Raw genomic sequence first — 18,934 nt, 5'->3', positions numbered from 1 at the left:
AGTACAGCTAAAACCATTTTGTGCGAGCCTGCAAACCAAATGGTTGCTGGATCCAATTTTGTACAGGTATATCAAATAAATTTAATTTCCCCATTTAAGGTGCTTGCTTTTAATTCTGGGGCCAGCAATGCAGAACAGTTTTGCAGATTAAATTTCCATTCCCAGAAAGAAGTAGTCGGGGATAGAACTTCTAAAGCACGTGTAACCAAAAAGCAAAAGGTTTACAGTGCACGCAGCAAAGGTGGGGGCGTAAAAAGATCTAGTGAGCACTAGATGGTATAGAAAACTTCAGGTGCAAGATTACCTTTGTCACCTCATTTCAAACCAGATAATCACCTTATTTATAACCAAAGCAGGGTGGGCTTTGATGCCCTGATTGCAGCAGCGGGATTCTGCTATCATTTGAGATGCCTGGTGCTTCTCTGTGTTATGTGTGGACTGAAGCTTGGCTGCCCAATTCTACAACCACCACTAGAAAATGTACCTGAATAAGGTTTAATTCTAAGACTAAACTCAAGGGTTCTTAGTAGTAATCATAGATCACTTCCCTCAAAAAGCCTTTCTTGATTTCTACCCCTCACCCACTACCACTTGACCACTCCTCCTGTTTCTCACTCACGACCCCCTATGCACATATCTATGACCACAACGATATGAAGGGCTAGTGTTGCCCCAGGATTAAGCTGTGCAACCTTGGGCAAGTTACATCTGTGCATCGTGGTTTTTGCATTTTAAATGACAGTAGTAATAGGGTGGTGAGGAGTGGGTGTGAAGGACTTAGAACACTATAGAACAAGGTAACTAGTAAATATGGCAGGCCTGTGTAGGACAGACTCTCTTTGACTCCCTAGGATTTACCCCAGCACCTAGCATGTTTCACAGCTTAGAGGAAAACATTTATTGACTGACTTTTGATCTCCATTTTTTGGTGAGACGTGGTGGCTCACGCCTGTAATCCCAGCACTTTGGGAGGCTGAAGCAGGCAGATTACTTGAGGCTAGGAATTCAAGATCAGCCTGGACAATATGGCAAGAAATACTAAAAATTTTTTTAAGAAGTAAAAGAAATTAGCCAGACATGGTGGCAGGAACCTGTGGTCCTAGTTATTCGGGAGGCTGAATCGCTTGAACATATGAGGTGGAGGTTGCAGTGAGACAAGATTGCTCTCCAGCCTTGGTGACGGAGTGAGACCTTGCCTCAAAAAAAAAAAAAAAATCCATTTTTGCCTTCCTGGCATTTTATATTTTAATCCTTTGTGTATTTAGGGGTATTCACCACAATTAACAAGTTTAGATTGGTCCTATTTGAGTGTCCATGCTGCAAGCCAAATACTCTTTCAGGTGCTTTGTATAAAATATTCTATTTCATTCTTACATCACTCCCTTATTTTTCCCATTCTTAATATTAGGAAAGTGAGGCTCTGAGAGTTTAAGGAACTTGCCTAAGGCTGGTAAGCTGGTATTTGATGAGCCAGGATTCAAACACAGGGCGTCTTATCTCTATTCCATGGGGCCCCTGAACAAACCAGGGATCTGGTAATTCAATGATGTGTTGGTGTGCCCTGCCTGGCTCAGCCTACCCACGCAGACCACTCTCACATGATCAGGGAAATTCCTAATTAGCCTGACTGGCTGAGCCTCCCATCCCAAAGGCCAGAAACTCGGGCTAAGTGAAGACCCAAGTGAGATCTGCTCAGCCTGATCTCCAGCCTCCCGTGCATTCCCCCACACCACACCTGGGGTGTGGATTCACCTGCATTCACTCAGAGGCTGCTGCCTGCTCACAGTCACCCAAATAGTGATTAGGCCAATAGCACTCTGGATCTTGCTTCATGCCTTCTCCAGGAACATCCACCTATGACTCCATGAGAAGTTCGTGATGTTGTTGAAAAATAATCCCATTTACAGTTTACATTGCATCTAAAATCATTCTAAGGGCCTGTGGCTGCTGCTTAGAGCAAAAGCAAAGGAGGCCTGTTTTCTTACAGACAATACACAGGAATCCTGGAATTATTGCATGTCTTTCATTAGTAAGAAGCTGCCTGCCATTAGAATTACCCTTCTTACTTCCTAAAATACAAAATCTTTTAGAAGATACTATTGTATAGGGTATCTAAAATAACTTACGTGACCAGAAACCACAGCTGAAGAAAATTGTGTGTGATACATACATACATAAAGTCAGCTCTTCAAATTCGTGGCTTCTGCATCTGTGGCTTCAACCAACCATGAATCAAAAATATTTGGGAAAACTTCCACAAATTTCCAAACAGCAAAACTTGAATATGCTGTGTGCCAAATACTAGGTGGAATCCAGGTGAATGAAGTCGTGTAGGTATTGGATTAGGTATTTATTATAATCTAGAGATGACTTAAAGTATATGGAAGGATGTGCATATACTGGAGGATGTGCATAACATAAAGATCACAGTGAGCAGTAATGGAATAGTAGTTTTTAGTGTAAGAAAATAATTAATCATTTGGAATTAGGCCATATTTGGGGTAAGCAAGCACAGTTGCTATAATATATACATTTCATGCCTTTCATTTCCAAGTACTACATTGAATCCACATAAATGAAGTGATATGTAAGCATTGTATTAGATATCATAAGTAATCTTGAGATGATTTAAAGTATACAAAAGGATGTGAGTGGGTTATATACAAATACTGCATTGTTTTATTTCAGGGACTTGAGCATTCACAGATTTTGGGATCCATGGGGGATCAAGGAATGACTCTACACATACACACACACACACGCCTTTTATTTTATAAAATGAAATCACTGTTAGTTTATGTAGTATTTTGGCAATGGCAGCAGTTCTGTTCAGCTGATGGTCCTTAAGCATGAACAGATTCTCATAAATAAAAAGAGCTCATGGCTGTATTGATCTTACACTGCATTTGTTTTAGAAAGTTGAGTATTTTAAGGTGGTGTATGTTAACAAATTGAAAGAGTGCTTTTATAAGAATGCTTTCTGGGGCTTTTTGTCAGTTAGCGCTGACCATATTTTAATTGGCTTCCATTTGTTCCGTTTGTTTTCAGAAGAGGGTGTACATCTTCTGATGTATAAAAAAATAAAGTCATCTACTCAGTAATCATTTTTTTAGATAGTGGCCAAAACAGACAGTGAGCTAATGCCTGATGAGCAAATATATACTCATGATTGCCAGAATATCCTTCCTGTGCCCATGTCAGACATCAGACATCAATCTGAGCAACATTAGCATTCTTCTCAACACCATCCTCCATCTAACCTCCTCCAATCCATCAGTGTTGACCACCAGCTTGACTGCTGGAATTTGGAAAAGGACTAACAATCCTTTTGTCTCTCCACAGTCAGTGCCAATGTTTGTATGAGAGTAGCCAAGAGTAAGAGCAGGACTCCACGTGTAATGTGGCATAATGAAGATAGAATTATTTGCTGTGGAAATCACACCACATGATCCCTATATTGGGAACAGAAGTGGAATAGTAGTGTTTGGTGTAAGAAAATGATTAAGTATTTGAAATCAGGCTATATTTGGGGTAAGCAACGCACAGTTCCTACAGTGGAAGAAGGTCATATCTTCTGCTGGTTAAATGACCCTACCAGTCCATTTCCAAAGACCCTGTCCCTTTCTGTAGTGTCTTTATCTCTTATCTGAACTTTTACAGCAATCCCAATTAACAGTGAACTCTTTGAGAGCAGGATCTGTGTCTGTTTTCTTTATCCCTGTTGTATGTGAATGCCTGGCACCATTTGGCATAGTGACTGAGCATGAATGAATTAATACCCCCAATAAGTTTCCTGCTTCTAGTGTCTTTTTCCCATTTTAATCTGTCTTAATTTATAAGATTAATAAATCTTTTCTTCATTTTTAATCCGAGCACTTTGGAAGGCCGAGGCAGGCAGAATGCCTGAACTCAGAAGTTTGAATTTATCCTGGACAACATGTAGAAACCCCATCTCTACTAAAATACAAAAAGATTAACCAGGAGTGGTGGTGCATGCCTCTAGTCCCAGCTACTCAGGAAGCTAAGGCATGAGAATTGCTTGAGCCCAGGAGGCGGAGGTTGCAGTGAGCTGAGATCGTGCCACTTCACTCCAGCTTGGGCTACAGAGTGAGATTCCATCTCAAAAAAAGAAAAATAAATAAGTAAATAAATAAAATTTTAAAAGTTTCATTTTATTTTTAATTGATAGTAATTGTATATATTTATATAAAACAATGTGATGTTCCGATACATGTATACATTGTGGAATGAGTAAATCAGGCTAATTAACATATCCATCACTTCAAATACTTATCGTTTCTTTATAGTGAGAACATTTAAAATCCATTCTTTTAGCTACTCTGAAATACATAATACATTATTATTAACTATAGTCACTATGCTGTATAACAGATCACCAGAACCTAATCCTCCTATCTAACTGAAACTCTGTATCTTTTGATCAATGTCTCTCCTTTCCCCATCCATACCCCTCCTCCTCCCCAGCCTCTGGTAGCCATCATTCTACTCTCTGCTTCTATGAGTTCAGCTTTTTTAGATTTCACATATAAGTGAGATCACACAATATTTATCTCCCTATGCCTGGCTTATTTCACCTAGCATATGTTCTCTGGGTCCATCCATGTTGGTGCAAATGACAATGTCCTACTTTTTAAAGCCTGCCTCCAGTCTTGCTTCCTGTAATCTTATCCTCCACATTCAGCCATATGCAAATCTAGACACATCACTCTCCTGCCTAAAACTTTGTCTCCTTTTCGCCTACTGAGGGAAACCTAGGCTCCTCTTTAGTCACATTGCCAGCCAGCAAAGCATTGCACATTACTATCTAGTAACAACACATTTGTTAAAATTTCTCATAAACATGTAGTTCCTGCCTTTGAACTTCTACGCGTGCTGTTCCTTCTACCTGGAAATCCTTCCTCACCGAACTCTAGTTCATCTTTCAAAACTCAGATAAATCATCATTTACTTAGAAATCCTTCCCTGTATCCCAGAGTTGAGGGTCAATGCCTCTTCTCTAAAATCTGATATCACTCTACTCATATTTATATCATAGCACTTACCAAATATTAGAATGATCTATTTTTAAAACTCCTTGAAATGATATGATGTTTTTTCTGCATGTTACAGAAAATCCAACTCAAACTGGAATATATGAGTTACATAAATGAAAAGAGATAATGCAGGCTTAAAGTACAGTTTGATTTAAATTTTCCTAGATTATTGGGGTCTCATTTTTCTGTGTTTCTCTTGACCCTGTCTTCCTGGCTAACTTAGATTAATGCCTTCTTGGTATCAAAATGATTCCTACAGTTCCTGCACAAGTTTCTTCACTGATGTCTTAATGAAAAGAAAGAATGTCTCTTTCTCTTACAAGCAGACAAAAGTTCCACACTTCCTCTCACAAGATCAATGAAAGACTGGTGCCCATTCCTTAACCAATCACTGATGCAAAAGAGATAGGCGTGCGATGATTGCCTCAGACTTTATGGCTGGAAAGTTCAAGTCCTTGCAGGATGGGGAAAAGAAGAAAAGATACTTTGGAGGCTACTGACAACTCTCCCATTAGACTAGGCCCTAATGATCATGCATTTCCTGCCATATTCATCTATGGGTTCCCAGCATGTAGCACAGTGTTTGATACCTGCATAGTAGATAATCCATGCACATCTGCTTAGCTGATGAGAATTGAGCCTGCCTGGAACTGAAAAACACATTCTATATCCATGTTCCCCTCTCCACTTTAGCTCTAAGGTGCTACCACCATGCTGCCTACCTCCTGCAGCTGCTTCTCAACCTTCTAAATGAATCCTTCTGCCTAAAATGGGTTTCCATTTCTCTTAGACTAGGTTACATTTTTCTCAATCAAAATTCAACTTACCCCCTCCCTTTCCAATCCCAGAAAGATCTGCCTGTTTAGAGGCACTCTGAGGCTTCCCTTACAACTGGAAAATTCTGTGATAAATGCAAGAAGCTATCACCAGAAATGATGCGAACATCAAAAGAGAATGGTTTGCCAGTTAGTCCCTTTTTATTAAATATTCCCTGAAGGCAGCTACTATATATCTTTTGATTGTTCCTATATAAAAGATAGAATATAACCAAGTAGAAAGAGACTAGACTTTGGAAACAGGTCTGGGTCAAATTCTGGTATCACTACTTCTTCACTCTATTAAATGTTGGCCAAATGATTTAATCTCTCTGAGCTCAGATTCCTCCTGTATAAACAGGAATAATAATCCCCACATCCCAGGATTATAAGAGTTACATAAAATGGACTGTGTAACGTGGCTGGGACAGTTTATGGCCAAACTGATACACTCCCTTCCTCCCTTTGCAGCATCCAGAGTGTATTACTGGTAGGCCTAATGTTTTTGGTTCCGTAATTACCAACTTTAGGTGATCTTGGCTGTTGAAGAAGTTCACTGTTACTGGAGAAGCTCTTTTGAAAACTGCTCTGGCCTCAGTGTCTAATCACAGAAACTTGAGGCTTCTTAGTAATCTTTGATATCTTGTCTCCAAAAAACGTAATTATCTGCCTACCTTGGCATGCCCTGGTTTTGTTTGCCTGGTGAAGCAGAAAATAAATGGCTTGCCAGCTGTGGTCATGATGCAGACCTAGATATTAAATAAGATGGGTGTGAAAGTCAGGATTCCTGTGGATTCAAAGAAGCCTTAAGTATTCTCAGAGTTCCCTTAACTCTGGGCTTCCACACATGCTGCCTCTGTGATATAAAACTCACCCTCCTCTCCTATTTCCAAAAATAGACCCTATTGAGAATGTGTGCCAGGAAGAGAATTTGTCTGTAAACCTTCAGATTTATCATTGGACATCCCTGTTTATAAAAGCCTACACAGGGCTAGTATCTGGTATTCCTTTAGATATTTATGCCTTCTTTTGGTTTATCTCTATAAATTCTCCTCCTTCTCCTTTCCTAGTTTTTACTCTACTTTCCTTCTGGGCACAAAACAAAATTCCTCTTACTATCTCACTCAGGGCATTTTATCATCAACTTTTATGATTTTGACCACTAGTCCTCATTCTACCCTGTAGAGCTCATCACAAAATTTTATCCAACAAAGATGGTTCCCTCTTTCAGAGGAATTTTAATTTTAGCTATGATAATCATTATTAACAACATATGTATTTCATCTATCAATGTGATTAGATTTTATTCCTTGTAAAAACAAATTTACAGAAAGGGCCGCACCATGGAAAGGACTGCAAATGTTTCAAAATCCCAGTGATTAAAAAAGCCAATGGCATTATTTGACACCTGAATGGAAGAAGACAGATATTTAAGTGTTCCTTGCAAATGGATTTCTAGCAGGGGAAAAAAGATCTGGCAGTTCCTAGAGACAATGGTCTTTAGCCACCCACTACGACTAGGTTCTGAAGCCAGGCTGGGTTAAATCTTCAATCTGCTCCTTACTAACTATGTGAATTTGGGCAAAATTTTAAACTCTCTGTGCTTTAATTTTCTAACCTGCAAATATTGATAACAAGAATACCCATCTCAAAGGGTTTTTTGGGAAGTTAAATGAATTAGTACCTTTATATATGCGCAGTATGTACTCCAACAATGGCTGCTGGTTGAAGTAAATCAGGCATCAAAAAGTCATGATGTGGTCATGATGAAGACCTGGATAAGATGGATGTGAAAGTCAGGATTGCTGTGGATTCTAAGAACCCTTAGGTATTCTCAGGGTTCCCTTAACTCCGAGACATAAAACTCGGCTTCATCTCTTATTTCCAAAAATAAACCTTGCTGAAAATGTGTGCCAGGGAAGAGAAGTTGTGCATCTTGTGGGAGCCAATGAAAGAAAATCATTGTCCCGATGTGCCATTTTCTCTCTCTTCGTGCAGATTTCTTTCTTTTGGTAAATACAACTGCCAAAAGCTCAGCTCTTTAAAGTTTTACACCTCTCCATTTCCATGAGAAGAACAACCAGAAGGCTTGTGTCATCTTTCAGGGACATAATCCTTCAAAGTTTCACACTCCGGGTATGTGTGCAGATTACTGAGACAGGAAAACATGACACATATCTCCAGGGTTTTTAAGTAATTTTATATGAAGTTGTTTCCTTCATATAAGTGGAATGCAGGTCCACTGTAGAAAGTCTAGAATATGCAGATAAGCAAAATAAGAAAATAACAGTCATACCACAGGCCAGCACTCAGAAATAACAACTGTTAATATTTCATTGCAAATGCCTTTGATCTTTCAAATGTATATGTGCCCCTGAGTATATAGATTTTTTTCAAAAATGGAATGGTACAGTGCATGCAAGTTATCTTTCTGTACCTCAGGTGCACAGAGTTGAGTTAGCAGTGCTGCTTGATTCATGGCATACCATTTTTTCATCTCTTTCAAGGGACTCTTGTGGATTTTTCCCCTCCTTGTTTTCAAATTTCACATCTGTTCCCTACCCACTAATGCAAAAGTGCTAATACATTTGATATATTTTAATATATACTGTTCTTTTGAGTGTGGATATATTTGTAATCCATACAAATGATATTGTGCTCTAAGACCTCATCGTTTTTCATTCTTATCCAACACTGCTTCTGAAATCTAACCATGTTGCTATGTGTACATCTAGCTCAAGGTTCTACTTGATGCCTAGCATTCCATCACATTTTACTTACCTACTACCCTAGTGAAATACATGTGGGTTGCCTCATATGAATAACTGGGAAGAATTTATCTGCTTTAGACCAAGGATGGAGCTTCCTGGATCATAGAACACCTGAAGGCCTCATTTTACTCCATGCTGCCAGATTGTAGCCCAGATGGGAAAACCATTGTCTACTCTCTGTAGAGTGCATGGCATTATCCAGATTTCTAATTTTGGCTCATCTGATGGATGTAAAGTTGGATCTGACTGTTTTAATGTGCATTTTCTGATAATTAGGGACTTTGAGCATAGCTTCATACTCCTTAGCCAGTTAGATTTCTCAGTTTGAGAGTAACTTGTTTAAACCCTTAGATTTGGTGGCAGGAGTGGGGATGTGGCAGGCGCAGGGAGGGGGGTCATGCCTTTTTTTTTCTGTTTATAGCAGTCCTCATTTGTCTGTGGGAAATATGTTCCAAGACCCCCCAGTGGAGGCCTGAAATCACAGAGAATATCAAACCCTATGTTTGTTCCTAGGCATACCTACCTATAATAAAGTTAATTTATAAGTTTAGCATAATAAAAGATTAACAACGACTAATAATAATAAAATAGGATAATTATAGCCATATGCTGTTATAAGAGTAATGGGAATCTCTCTCTCTCTTTCTCTGAAAATATCTTATTGTGCTGTACCAAGGTTAACTGAAACCATGGAAAACAAGGCCTCCGATAATGGGAGACCTCTGCTATTTGTCTGATTTTCTTGCAGATTCAAGATACCTACTTTCAGTTTTTCTGGCCTATCTTTTGACAAACTGTCATCTTTGTGTTAACTTTCTTTAGTGTCTTTTGCCAAATGTAAATTCTTAATTTTTCTTTTATCCATACATTTTTATTATTTACACTTATGGGGCCAAGCGTGGTGGCTCATGCCTGTAATTCCAGCATTTTGGGTGGCCAAGGAGGGTGGATCACTTGAGCGTAGGAGTTCGAGACTAGACTGAACAACATGATGAAACCCTGTCTCTACAAAAAAAATACAAAAGTTAGCCAGGTGTGGTGGCATGTGCCTGTGGTCCCAGCTTCTAGGGAGGCTAAGGTGGGAGGATAGCCTGAGCCCGGGGAGGTCAAGGCTTCAGTGAGGCATGAGCGTGCCACTGCTCTCCAGCTTAGGCAACAGGGCGAGACCAGTCTCTAAAGAAAGAAATAAATAAATAATTATACTTACAGCTTATATCACTCAAATGTAATCGTTTTGTTTTGTGTGTTGGAGAAATACTAGTAAAACCTGGTTTATTTTTTACAGAATTTCATATAACTGGAATGTTTATATACATTGAAGTTATTTAAATTATTTTCAGAGTACTTTGTTGATACCATACCATTTGATTTTTATGAAAACTCTGAAGAGTAGGTGAGCAGGTATCCCCATTTCATGGATGAAGAAACTGATTTGACTTAGATGGAGTGACCCTCCCAGGTTCACATAGCTCATCCGTTGCCACGCCAGGAGCAACAGGCAAATCCCTTGTCCCCCAGGCCAGCAGAATACCTATGGGGCTTATCAAGAGTCAGGATTATTTCCAAAAAGGTATAATCATCTCAAACTTCTCCATGAAAACGTCACTTACCACCTAAGAAGATAGTCACACCAAAATGTTTGTTTTGATAAGTATGGATTGACTTACTACATTGGTCTAAGAAGTAAGCTCAATGGTCTTTAAGAAGTAAGCTCAATGGTCTTAAAAGAGGCAGAGGTGTTAGTGTGCTAAAAGACAACTCACCTCTTTGAACACTGTTGTGGGAAATAAGTTTTTTTTAATGAGTCCTGTTCTGAAAGTGATGAGTACAGATAATTTATGGTTTTCAAGGTAAGCCATTTTCTACACCTGCCCTCAGATTACAGAGATAGAACGAACCATTGGGCAAAGAAGAACAGAAACTTGAATATGAAGAATGGGAAGTAAGAAGTTTCTAATCACTCTCGCATCAGGAAATATCCTCCAGGAAAATTAGTATGTGGTTAACTTTGACCTCGGTGCAGACCATAAAGACAGATGGGAGAGAAATATTGGACTCTGGCCCCTAAAATCAATGAATACTATCCCAGGGATGGGACTAATGAGCCAGGGGTCAGGTGGTTGTTTGTAGGGGAAGGTAAAGCCAAGCTCTTGGCTCCTGCTGGTAAAGGAAAAGGTGATTGAATGACGGGGTGATAGAGGGCTGATTTTTCAGTGTAATCTTAATTACATTTCAAAATGCTGTTCATCAGCATTTTGTGGACAAGGAGAAAAAAGCTCAGTCAACTGCTGGTTGACTCTTTAATCTTGGCTTGTCCTTCAGCACCACGAGCAATCACAAGCAAGACCTGTGTTCTCTGACTGTGCATGTCTCCCTCGTAAAAAATCCTTTTGCATAATCCAATTGAGCAAGGCTAGCAGTCGGCACTTTAAGAAGAATCAGTATTTTAAACAGTTGCCAAATGAGCTCAAAAGATTATAATAACAATAATTATAGTTTCCACTTACTGACTGCGTACTAGGTGCCAAGCATTGTGTTTAACAAGCACCATTTCATTTACTCAGGGGGAAAAACCCTAGGGTACAAATACCATTATTACCTCCATTTTGCAGATGAGGAAATTGAGGCTTAGAGATGTGGAATGAGTTGCCCGAGGTTACAAAGCTAATAACTGGCAAAACCAGAATGCAAATCCAGAACTGTCTGACTCCAAAGATGAATTTCTATATTCTTAAATTTTGTATGAATTATCCACTGCTGCTTAACAAGGTACTTGAAAATTTAGCCACTTAAAACAACAAACGTTATTATATCTCATGGTTTCTGAGAGTCACAAATCTAGGAGTGGCTTAACTGGGTGTTTCTGATGCAGTCGTTCTTGACGTTACAGTCAATGTGTCAATCAGGGCTGCAGTCATCTGAAGATTCCACCAGGGGTAGAACATTTGCTTCCAACATCACTCACGTGGCTGTTGGCAAGAAGCCTTAGCTCCTCATCATGTGGGCTTCTCTACAGGGCTGCCTGAGTTTTATCTATAAATAAAGATATCCTACAGGGATTTTAATGAGGATCACCTGAGATAACCTATGAGCTAGTGAGAGGTAAGCTGAAGCAGGCTGCATGAATTTGGGATAATATTATTAATAAATGAATTCATTGCCATCTTGCATAGGATATTCAGGAATATGGAGATATCCCTGACTCCTCCAAAAGAATGGCCAAGATCATGCCTAATTAACTCCATGTCCTGGGAAAGCCCTGCTCTAATGGAGATGACATCTTCTCCAGTGCTCTATAGGGTGGAGAAGATGAAGAAATCTGCACACAGCCCCCATGAAGATTCCAGTGTTGTGGCTGGGAATCTCTGTCTCCCTTTATGCTGGCTACATGAAAAAAGAGTGTTTTTGCTTACAGAGACCTGGTGGCCATTAGAAGGTGAGCACCCAAACCCTTTGGTGTCCTAGCCCACATATCGAGATCCCAACCCTTGATGGGAAGAACAAATCATCTGGGTAGAAAATAAATCCAGGGCTAGCCTAAGAGCAGAGTATGATGGAAAGGTTTGGTGTAAGACAAACCCATCTGTGCTCATATTTGCTGGGAGGAAACTGGTGCCCACTAAGATTCTGTAACCTTCAGAACAAAATATTTTGTATGTAAAGCACCTAGAAGAGTGTCTGGCACACAATAGGTGCTCACTAGTGGAAGAGTCTTGGTAGTTTTATTATTATTGTCATCATTCCAACTTCATATGGCTGTTTTGAGGATTGCTATATGCAATTATTTGTTTAAAACCTTATCATTCATTAGATTGTAAATTCCATGAGAACAGGAACCTTGTATATCTGTCCTGTTTACTACTGTATTCCTAGTGCCTAACAAAGAGAAGATACTCAGCAAATATTACATGTATGAATATATCTAAATGTAGAGCCTTGTATGCACTAGGTGATCCATGTTTGATAATTATCAGCATTATAATCATCACCATACCATTCTCATTACCATCATCATCATCACCATACCATCCCCATTACCATCATCATCATCACCACCACCACCACCACCACCCCCACCTCATGGCGTAAGAATACCCTGGTGTGATATTTCAACAGTGTTCTCAGTGTTATGACAATGAGACCTAATTTCCTTTTCCGCTTCAGGTTCTTTTAGTTCACAGAAGAATCTGGGTGTTTTCTTTTTTCCCATGGTGACAAAAGACCTGCTCCACCATATTGGTATAATGATGTTATGACTTGAGGAAAAAAATTATATTCCTAAAAAATCTTAACAAGCCCTGTAATCAGATTCACCACAAATCTCTTGGAGTGATGGTCCACTGGAGGTGAATCCCATCTTCACTATTTTCTATGTGGCCTTGGAAGAGGTACCAAACCTCTCTGGATCTTCATGGCCTCATTTCTAGAAGGACAAAAGTAAAAACTACCCAAAATACCAATAAGGCTGTTGTAAGAAATAACAGATGCTTTTTGTCTAATCTCTTGCATGTGTCCTTTCCATGGTAGATGCTCAATAAGTATTCATAGAATGAATGTGTTGACTAGATGAATGATATAATTTATGTCTATAGCTTCACTACTCATTCCAGCAGCTGAGTCAGCACAAGAAGATAGCCTTTGAAATTCTAGGGAACTCTGAAGGGGTGGAAGATGTAAGTTCCAAGACTCACCGTGACTTTGGGCAAGTCCTGAGATGTGATTCAGGGTCTCAAGGGTCTTTTGCACATAATAGGAGGAAATTCTGTTTGCACAACAACGAGAATGTACTTACTGCCACTAAACTGTACACTTAAAAACGATTACAATGATAAATTTTAATTGATTTTATCACAATAAGAAAAAGAGGAAAATTCTGGCTAGCTAGAGTACTACTAGCTTTCTGGATCCTAAGACTTGAGACCAAAACTATTGGCTGGCATGTATAATACTTTACTTATGCCAAACACTGCTAAAACGTCAGATGCATGATCTCATGTAACCCTCTCAGTGGTCCTATGAGTGAGATATTATTACTACTCCCATTTTATAGATGAGGAAACAGAAGCTTAATGAAGTATTTCTAGAGCTGGAGTTTAAAGCCATGTGTGTCTCTTTAGAGAGCTCTTGTGCTTTCCTACTTACTTTTCTGAAGATTGTTTGTTTGTTTGTTTGTTTGACAAATAACCAAATCACAAATGTAGGCAGCTCAAACTTGGTCATATGAGCTTTGATAGAGAAGGTGGTACGGAGACCTGATACAGTTGAGAAAGGCCTTGTCTACTTCCATTCTTTGAAGCTCCCAGTGTCTTGGAACACTGGGGAGGCAGAAAAGGAAGGAGGAGATGGAAGAGAGGCAACAGAAGAAAACAATGCCAAGCTGCAGTTACCAATATATTTCTGAATATTTTTAATGTTTACATTTGATTCTTATATTTGCATGATTTTAATAACAAAAAATACTTTATTGGGCAAAGAAATCAAAAGTCCCAGTCAAGTTCCTACAAGATTAGAAAGCCTGGGCTAATGGCTTTCCAGCCTTCTGCCTCCAGCTTCCCACCTTCCAATTCCTCTCATAGTAAGAGGCCCTGGGTGGCATTGTGATATAACCTCAGCTGGCTCTTGGCATCCCCATAGACAGGGCTTCCAGGCTTCTCTTCTTATAGCTGAAGAGAGGAACAGAAAATCCAAGGCTCCCATCATATTATTGGTTTGACAAGACATAGCTATTAGGACCACAACCCAGGAAGGGTTACTCCCCCGAATCCTCTCCCATGGACTTGACTGATTCTTGAAATAGTTGCAGTAGTCATAGTTATAACAATAGCAGCAGCTAATACATAGAGAGCTGATAAATGTGCTCTACATAACTCATTTGTTTATCCCAACAATTTGGTAAGGTAGGTACAATCATTAGTCCTTTTTTTTCCATCTTTTTTCTCTAAGAGACAGGGACACCTAGAGTAATTTGTCGAAGGTTACAAAATTTTTAAGACACAGAGGTGGAATGTAATCATGGACAATGTCAACCATTTATGGAGCATTTACAATGAGATTGTTGCAAGAATTGAATGGAATAATTCACATAACCGTCTAACCCAGACCCTCACACCAATCCTGTGGACATGGTATCCTAACCACCATCCTCAACTTACAGATGGGAAAGGCAAGACTTAGGGAAGTCAAGGAACTGACTGCTATTACACAGCTCAGAGGTGGCAGAGCCATGGGGTCAGTGTTGTGCCAAAGCACCAACAATGTCCCTTCTGCCCTTTGGTCTTCTCAGGGACTGATTAGAAAACAAGAAAGTAGATTTCCAACTTTTTGCAACATCACTTTACCTGGTCTCGTTAATGGTTCTGTGCTGCGAGTTTCTGTTGTTTCTGTTTTCATCCAAATAAAACATAAGAGAAAGTTCCAAGCTCCTAAAGCATAACATCACATCTTAAGGGCCAAATTTGATAATAAAATATATTGTTCTATTCAGTCTCCATATCAAATTTCTTACAGAAGGTGGATATCATTTGTGCTGCCTTTTGTAGGCACAGGTTGCAATTGCTTTTCAGCAATCATTTCTTATAACAACGCAAAACAATTCCAGCCAGCCCAGGTGAGGTTTTTTTCATAATTGTGTCTGTAATAATCCATTATTTTATGTTTATTTCATCAGTTTCAGCAGTTCACAAGAACATATATAATCTTAGATCCAGTAATCAACTGTTTCTGAATTGCCCCATCCTAAATTTAGGTTTCACACTTGGTAATTTAGCTAGAGAGTTTCACTGGTGAGTGCCACTCTTTCACGGTTGAGGGAAAGTGCTACTATTTGGGCTTTATTTAATTCTTAATGTTTAGCAAGTTGAACTGTATACCATGGAGTTTAATAATGCAGGGTGTAATTGCTCTAATGCTATGAAGGCACATGGCTGCTGATTTCCTCAGTCTTCACTAGGCCTCGCTGGCAAATGAGATGTTGCTGCTTAGTGGGGCTTCTTCTCTACTTCAGTATTTTAAGAAAACAAATAGCATTGCAGTGTGGCATTTGTAGAAGAATCTGTTAAGAGCTGCTCATAATGGTGAATATTCGTTGATTGAGGAATTCCTGAGTGCTTGACACTGTATATTAGCTTATTTAATCTCACAACAACCATAGAAGGTGGGTACTATTACTACCTCATTTATAGAGGCTTAAAGAGATTCGTTTATAGCATATCACATAGTCCGTGGCAGAGAATCCCTGCTCCAGGATCAAACTTTGCAAACACTATTGCGTTGTCTTCCCAGGACTACTTTCAGTTATTTCTGCAGAGCATTAAGGAAAGAATGAGAAAGCTCCACATGTTCTTATGAAGAATAAAGAAAGTCCCAAGTGAGTTGTGAATTCTGGATGTCTATTTGCCTGTTTCCCAGGTGGACTGTCATGACACTAATCACCAGTCATGGTGGTCCTTGTTTCTTGTGCCCCATCCACTCTTCAAATATGATCTCAACAACTGAGAACAAAATGAATTTCACTCTGAAGTATAAAGTATCTTATGAAGCTTTATGTATTCCCACTGCTAAGATCTCTTTCACTTTGTAGTAAGACTGACATTTGATTGCATGATGAAAACGACTCCTCCTTTATCAAAATATTTAAGCTCTGAGGGCACCAATATACATGTTTTTAAAAATAGACTTACCACGCTTGTAATCCCAGCACTTTGGGAGGCCAAGGTGGGCGGATCACAAGGTCAAGAGATCAAGACCATCCTGGCCAACATAGTGAAACCCCATCTCTACTAAAAATACAAAAATTAGCTGGGCATGGTGGCTTACGCCTGTAGTCCCAGCTACGTGAGAGGCTGAGGCAGGAGAATTGCTTGAACCCATGAGGCACAAGTTGCAGTGAGCTGAGATCATGCCACTGTACTGCAGCCTGGTGACAGAGCAAGACTTCGTCTAAAAAAAAAAAAGACTTATAATAATCATATGTATTTAAAGACCATATAAATATATGTTATTTGTTAATGGACTGAGAATGGCATCTTACCCAAAATTTGAGATGTACACATCTGAGACAACAGAGCAGTTTTCAAAATAATGACGCAGAATTGACAGTTTATTTGGATTATACCTTCTGATTACCAGGAAGTGGATAAAAATTCTAAAATGTAAGCATACTTATCTAAACATAACTTAGAATTCATCAGCCAAACAATGAACATTTTGAGAGTACTTATGTAAGAAAAAGTGGATAAAAATCAATTCTGCTTCTAAAAATATTTACAAATCCAAAAAACTTGAGCATAGCTGCTGAGAAATTATTCATTTTTAATATTTCATTTTATGAAAATAATTAAATTTTATTATGACTTACTTATCCTTATCTCTAAAAAACAACAAAAATAATCACTATATATAATATGTATTATTTATTGCTTCCTTCAACAAATATTTCTTTTTTTTTTTTTTTTTGAGATGGAGTCTCCTCTGTCACCCAGGTAGGAGTGCAGTGGCTTGATCTTGGCTCATGGCAACCTCTGTCTCCTGGGTCCAAGCGATTCTCCTGCCCCAGCTTCCCAAGTAGCTGGGACTATAGCCACCTGCCACCACGCGTGACTAATTTTTGTATTTTTTAGTAAAGATGGGGTTTCACCATGTTGGCCAGGCTAGTCTTGATCTCCTGACCTCAAGTGATCCACCCACTTCAGCCTCCCAAAGTGAAAAGTATTTCTCAAATGCCACATCAAGGAGACAGCAGCAAGTGAGACGCAGTAGCTGAGTACATTCCACTGGGGAAGACAAGTTCTAAACACAAAACCAAATCAGTATGTGTAATTTCAGATGATGGTAAATATTATGACAAACATAAAGCAAAGTTAGGAAATAGACAATACCTCCTTCAAGGAGAAAAGTTGTCAAGGAAGGCCTTTTAGGGAGGCAGAATCCAAGCAGAGACTAACAAATGAGAGAGAGTGTTTTTATCTTTTTCATGCATAGTCTTCACCAAAAAACATTGGGAAACCACCAGTCTTTTCTAAAGGAAAATAATTATCTCCTAATTTCTGCCTTGCCATGGTTTTTCTAGTTTGTTTTTCTTTGGAAAACAATTCTCTGTCTAAGATAAAAAGATCTCAGTTCATCTTTCCTTTAACGTTACTCCCAAAGTGAGGTCAAACCATTTCATTTGTCCCAAAGGTGAGCCAAATTTGAGCGGCTCTGCTGTGAGAACCTGTTCTACTCACAACTAGCTAGCAGCCTCTGTTTTTGAAGGCTCCTATTTGAGTTGGGTTGCCCCATCCTTTGGACTCATCAGAGACCCCTGTTCTCATGGGAAACAACTTACCATTTCTCAAATCTACATGATTCCCTAACCCCACTGTTTTACCAGAATGATAAAAGTGTTATGTGGGCCTTTCCCATTCTCCACACTGGGAGTGAGGAGTTTATATGCTAACCTAGAAATAATACCTTGTGCTGCTATCTCGGGCTTCACAACCTCTTTTCCCAGCCTTTAGGGAGAGGAGGAGAAGGCAGGGAAATGCCATTGAATGGGATTCTCCTAAAAGTCAGACACTGTCCCAAGCACTTGATACCCTTTATTTTGTCTAATCTACCTGGGAGCTCAGGAATGTCCTCACTTTACAGGTGAGAGAAAACTGAGGCCCACAGTGCTTAAGCCACTTCTTTTAAATTACCCAGTTCATAAGTGGTAGACCTGAGATTTGATCGTCCATTTCAGGTTCCAAAACCATCTCTCTTCTTTCTACTACAGAGGTCCAGGAAGATGTCAATTACTTTTGAATTCCAAATAATATATGGAACTCTCCACTGCTCAACATATCCAAAAACTTACCTAAATCTCATGCTCAGTGCCTTGCATGTGGGACATCAAAGCTACAAATTAAAGTCTCCACCAAAGAAAGTTACAGTGTCTAGAAATATAATTTCCAATAGGAGAAGATATTTCAGGCAGTAAACTGACTGCCTTAACAGTGGGTGCCAAAACCCTATGAGGGATTTATTGAGAAGTTGAAATAAGAAACAAGACAAATACATTTAGACTTCACTGAATTCCTCGCAGTTTGGGAGGAAGAAAAATATTATTCTCTGGGAATGGAAAAAAAATAGATTCATTCCTCTCTGCTATTACATGGGTCCAGCTGAGCAATAATGCACTGCGAAGCCAAATGCTCTGATCGGTTTCTCTGAGCTGTTATTAAAGTTTGCAAAATATTGCTCAGATTCTTTCTGGCAGAGTTTCAATATTGTCTATTTAAACTGGAATTGGGCTGGTACTCTTCATTTCTGTTAA

General features: G+C 39.2%; 1 protein-coding gene across 6 annotated transcripts in view; it reads left to right on the top strand.

The window, feature by feature from the left end:
• SAMD12 (sterile alpha motif domain containing 12) overlaps positions 1–18,934 on the top strand; it is a 467,280-nt gene that overhangs the window by 360,892 nt on the left and 87,454 nt on the right. For 2 of the 6 annotated variants that reach the window (XM_077942863.1, XM_015145909.3), the window contains exon 5: positions 11,930–12,076. The exons of 3 other annotated variants lie outside the window; for them this stretch is intronic. In XM_077942863.1, coding sequence (XP_077798989.1) covers positions 11,930–12,076 — 147 coding nt within the window. Of the gene's footprint in view, positions 1–11,813; positions 12,077–18,934 lie in introns of all 6 variants that reach the window. One more of the 6 variants, XR_013396953.1, reaches the window with a different exon arrangement.

The sequence above is a fragment of the Macaca mulatta genome, chromosome 8 (assembly GCF_049350105.2).
Source record: "Macaca mulatta isolate MMU2019108-1 chromosome 8, T2T-MMU8v2.0, whole genome shotgun sequence".
NCBI classification, from domain to species: domain Eukaryota; kingdom Metazoa; phylum Chordata; class Mammalia; order Primates; family Cercopithecidae; genus Macaca; species Macaca mulatta.
Note: the sequence above shows the minus strand (reverse complement) of the source record. Positions and strands in the feature narration are given on the sequence as shown.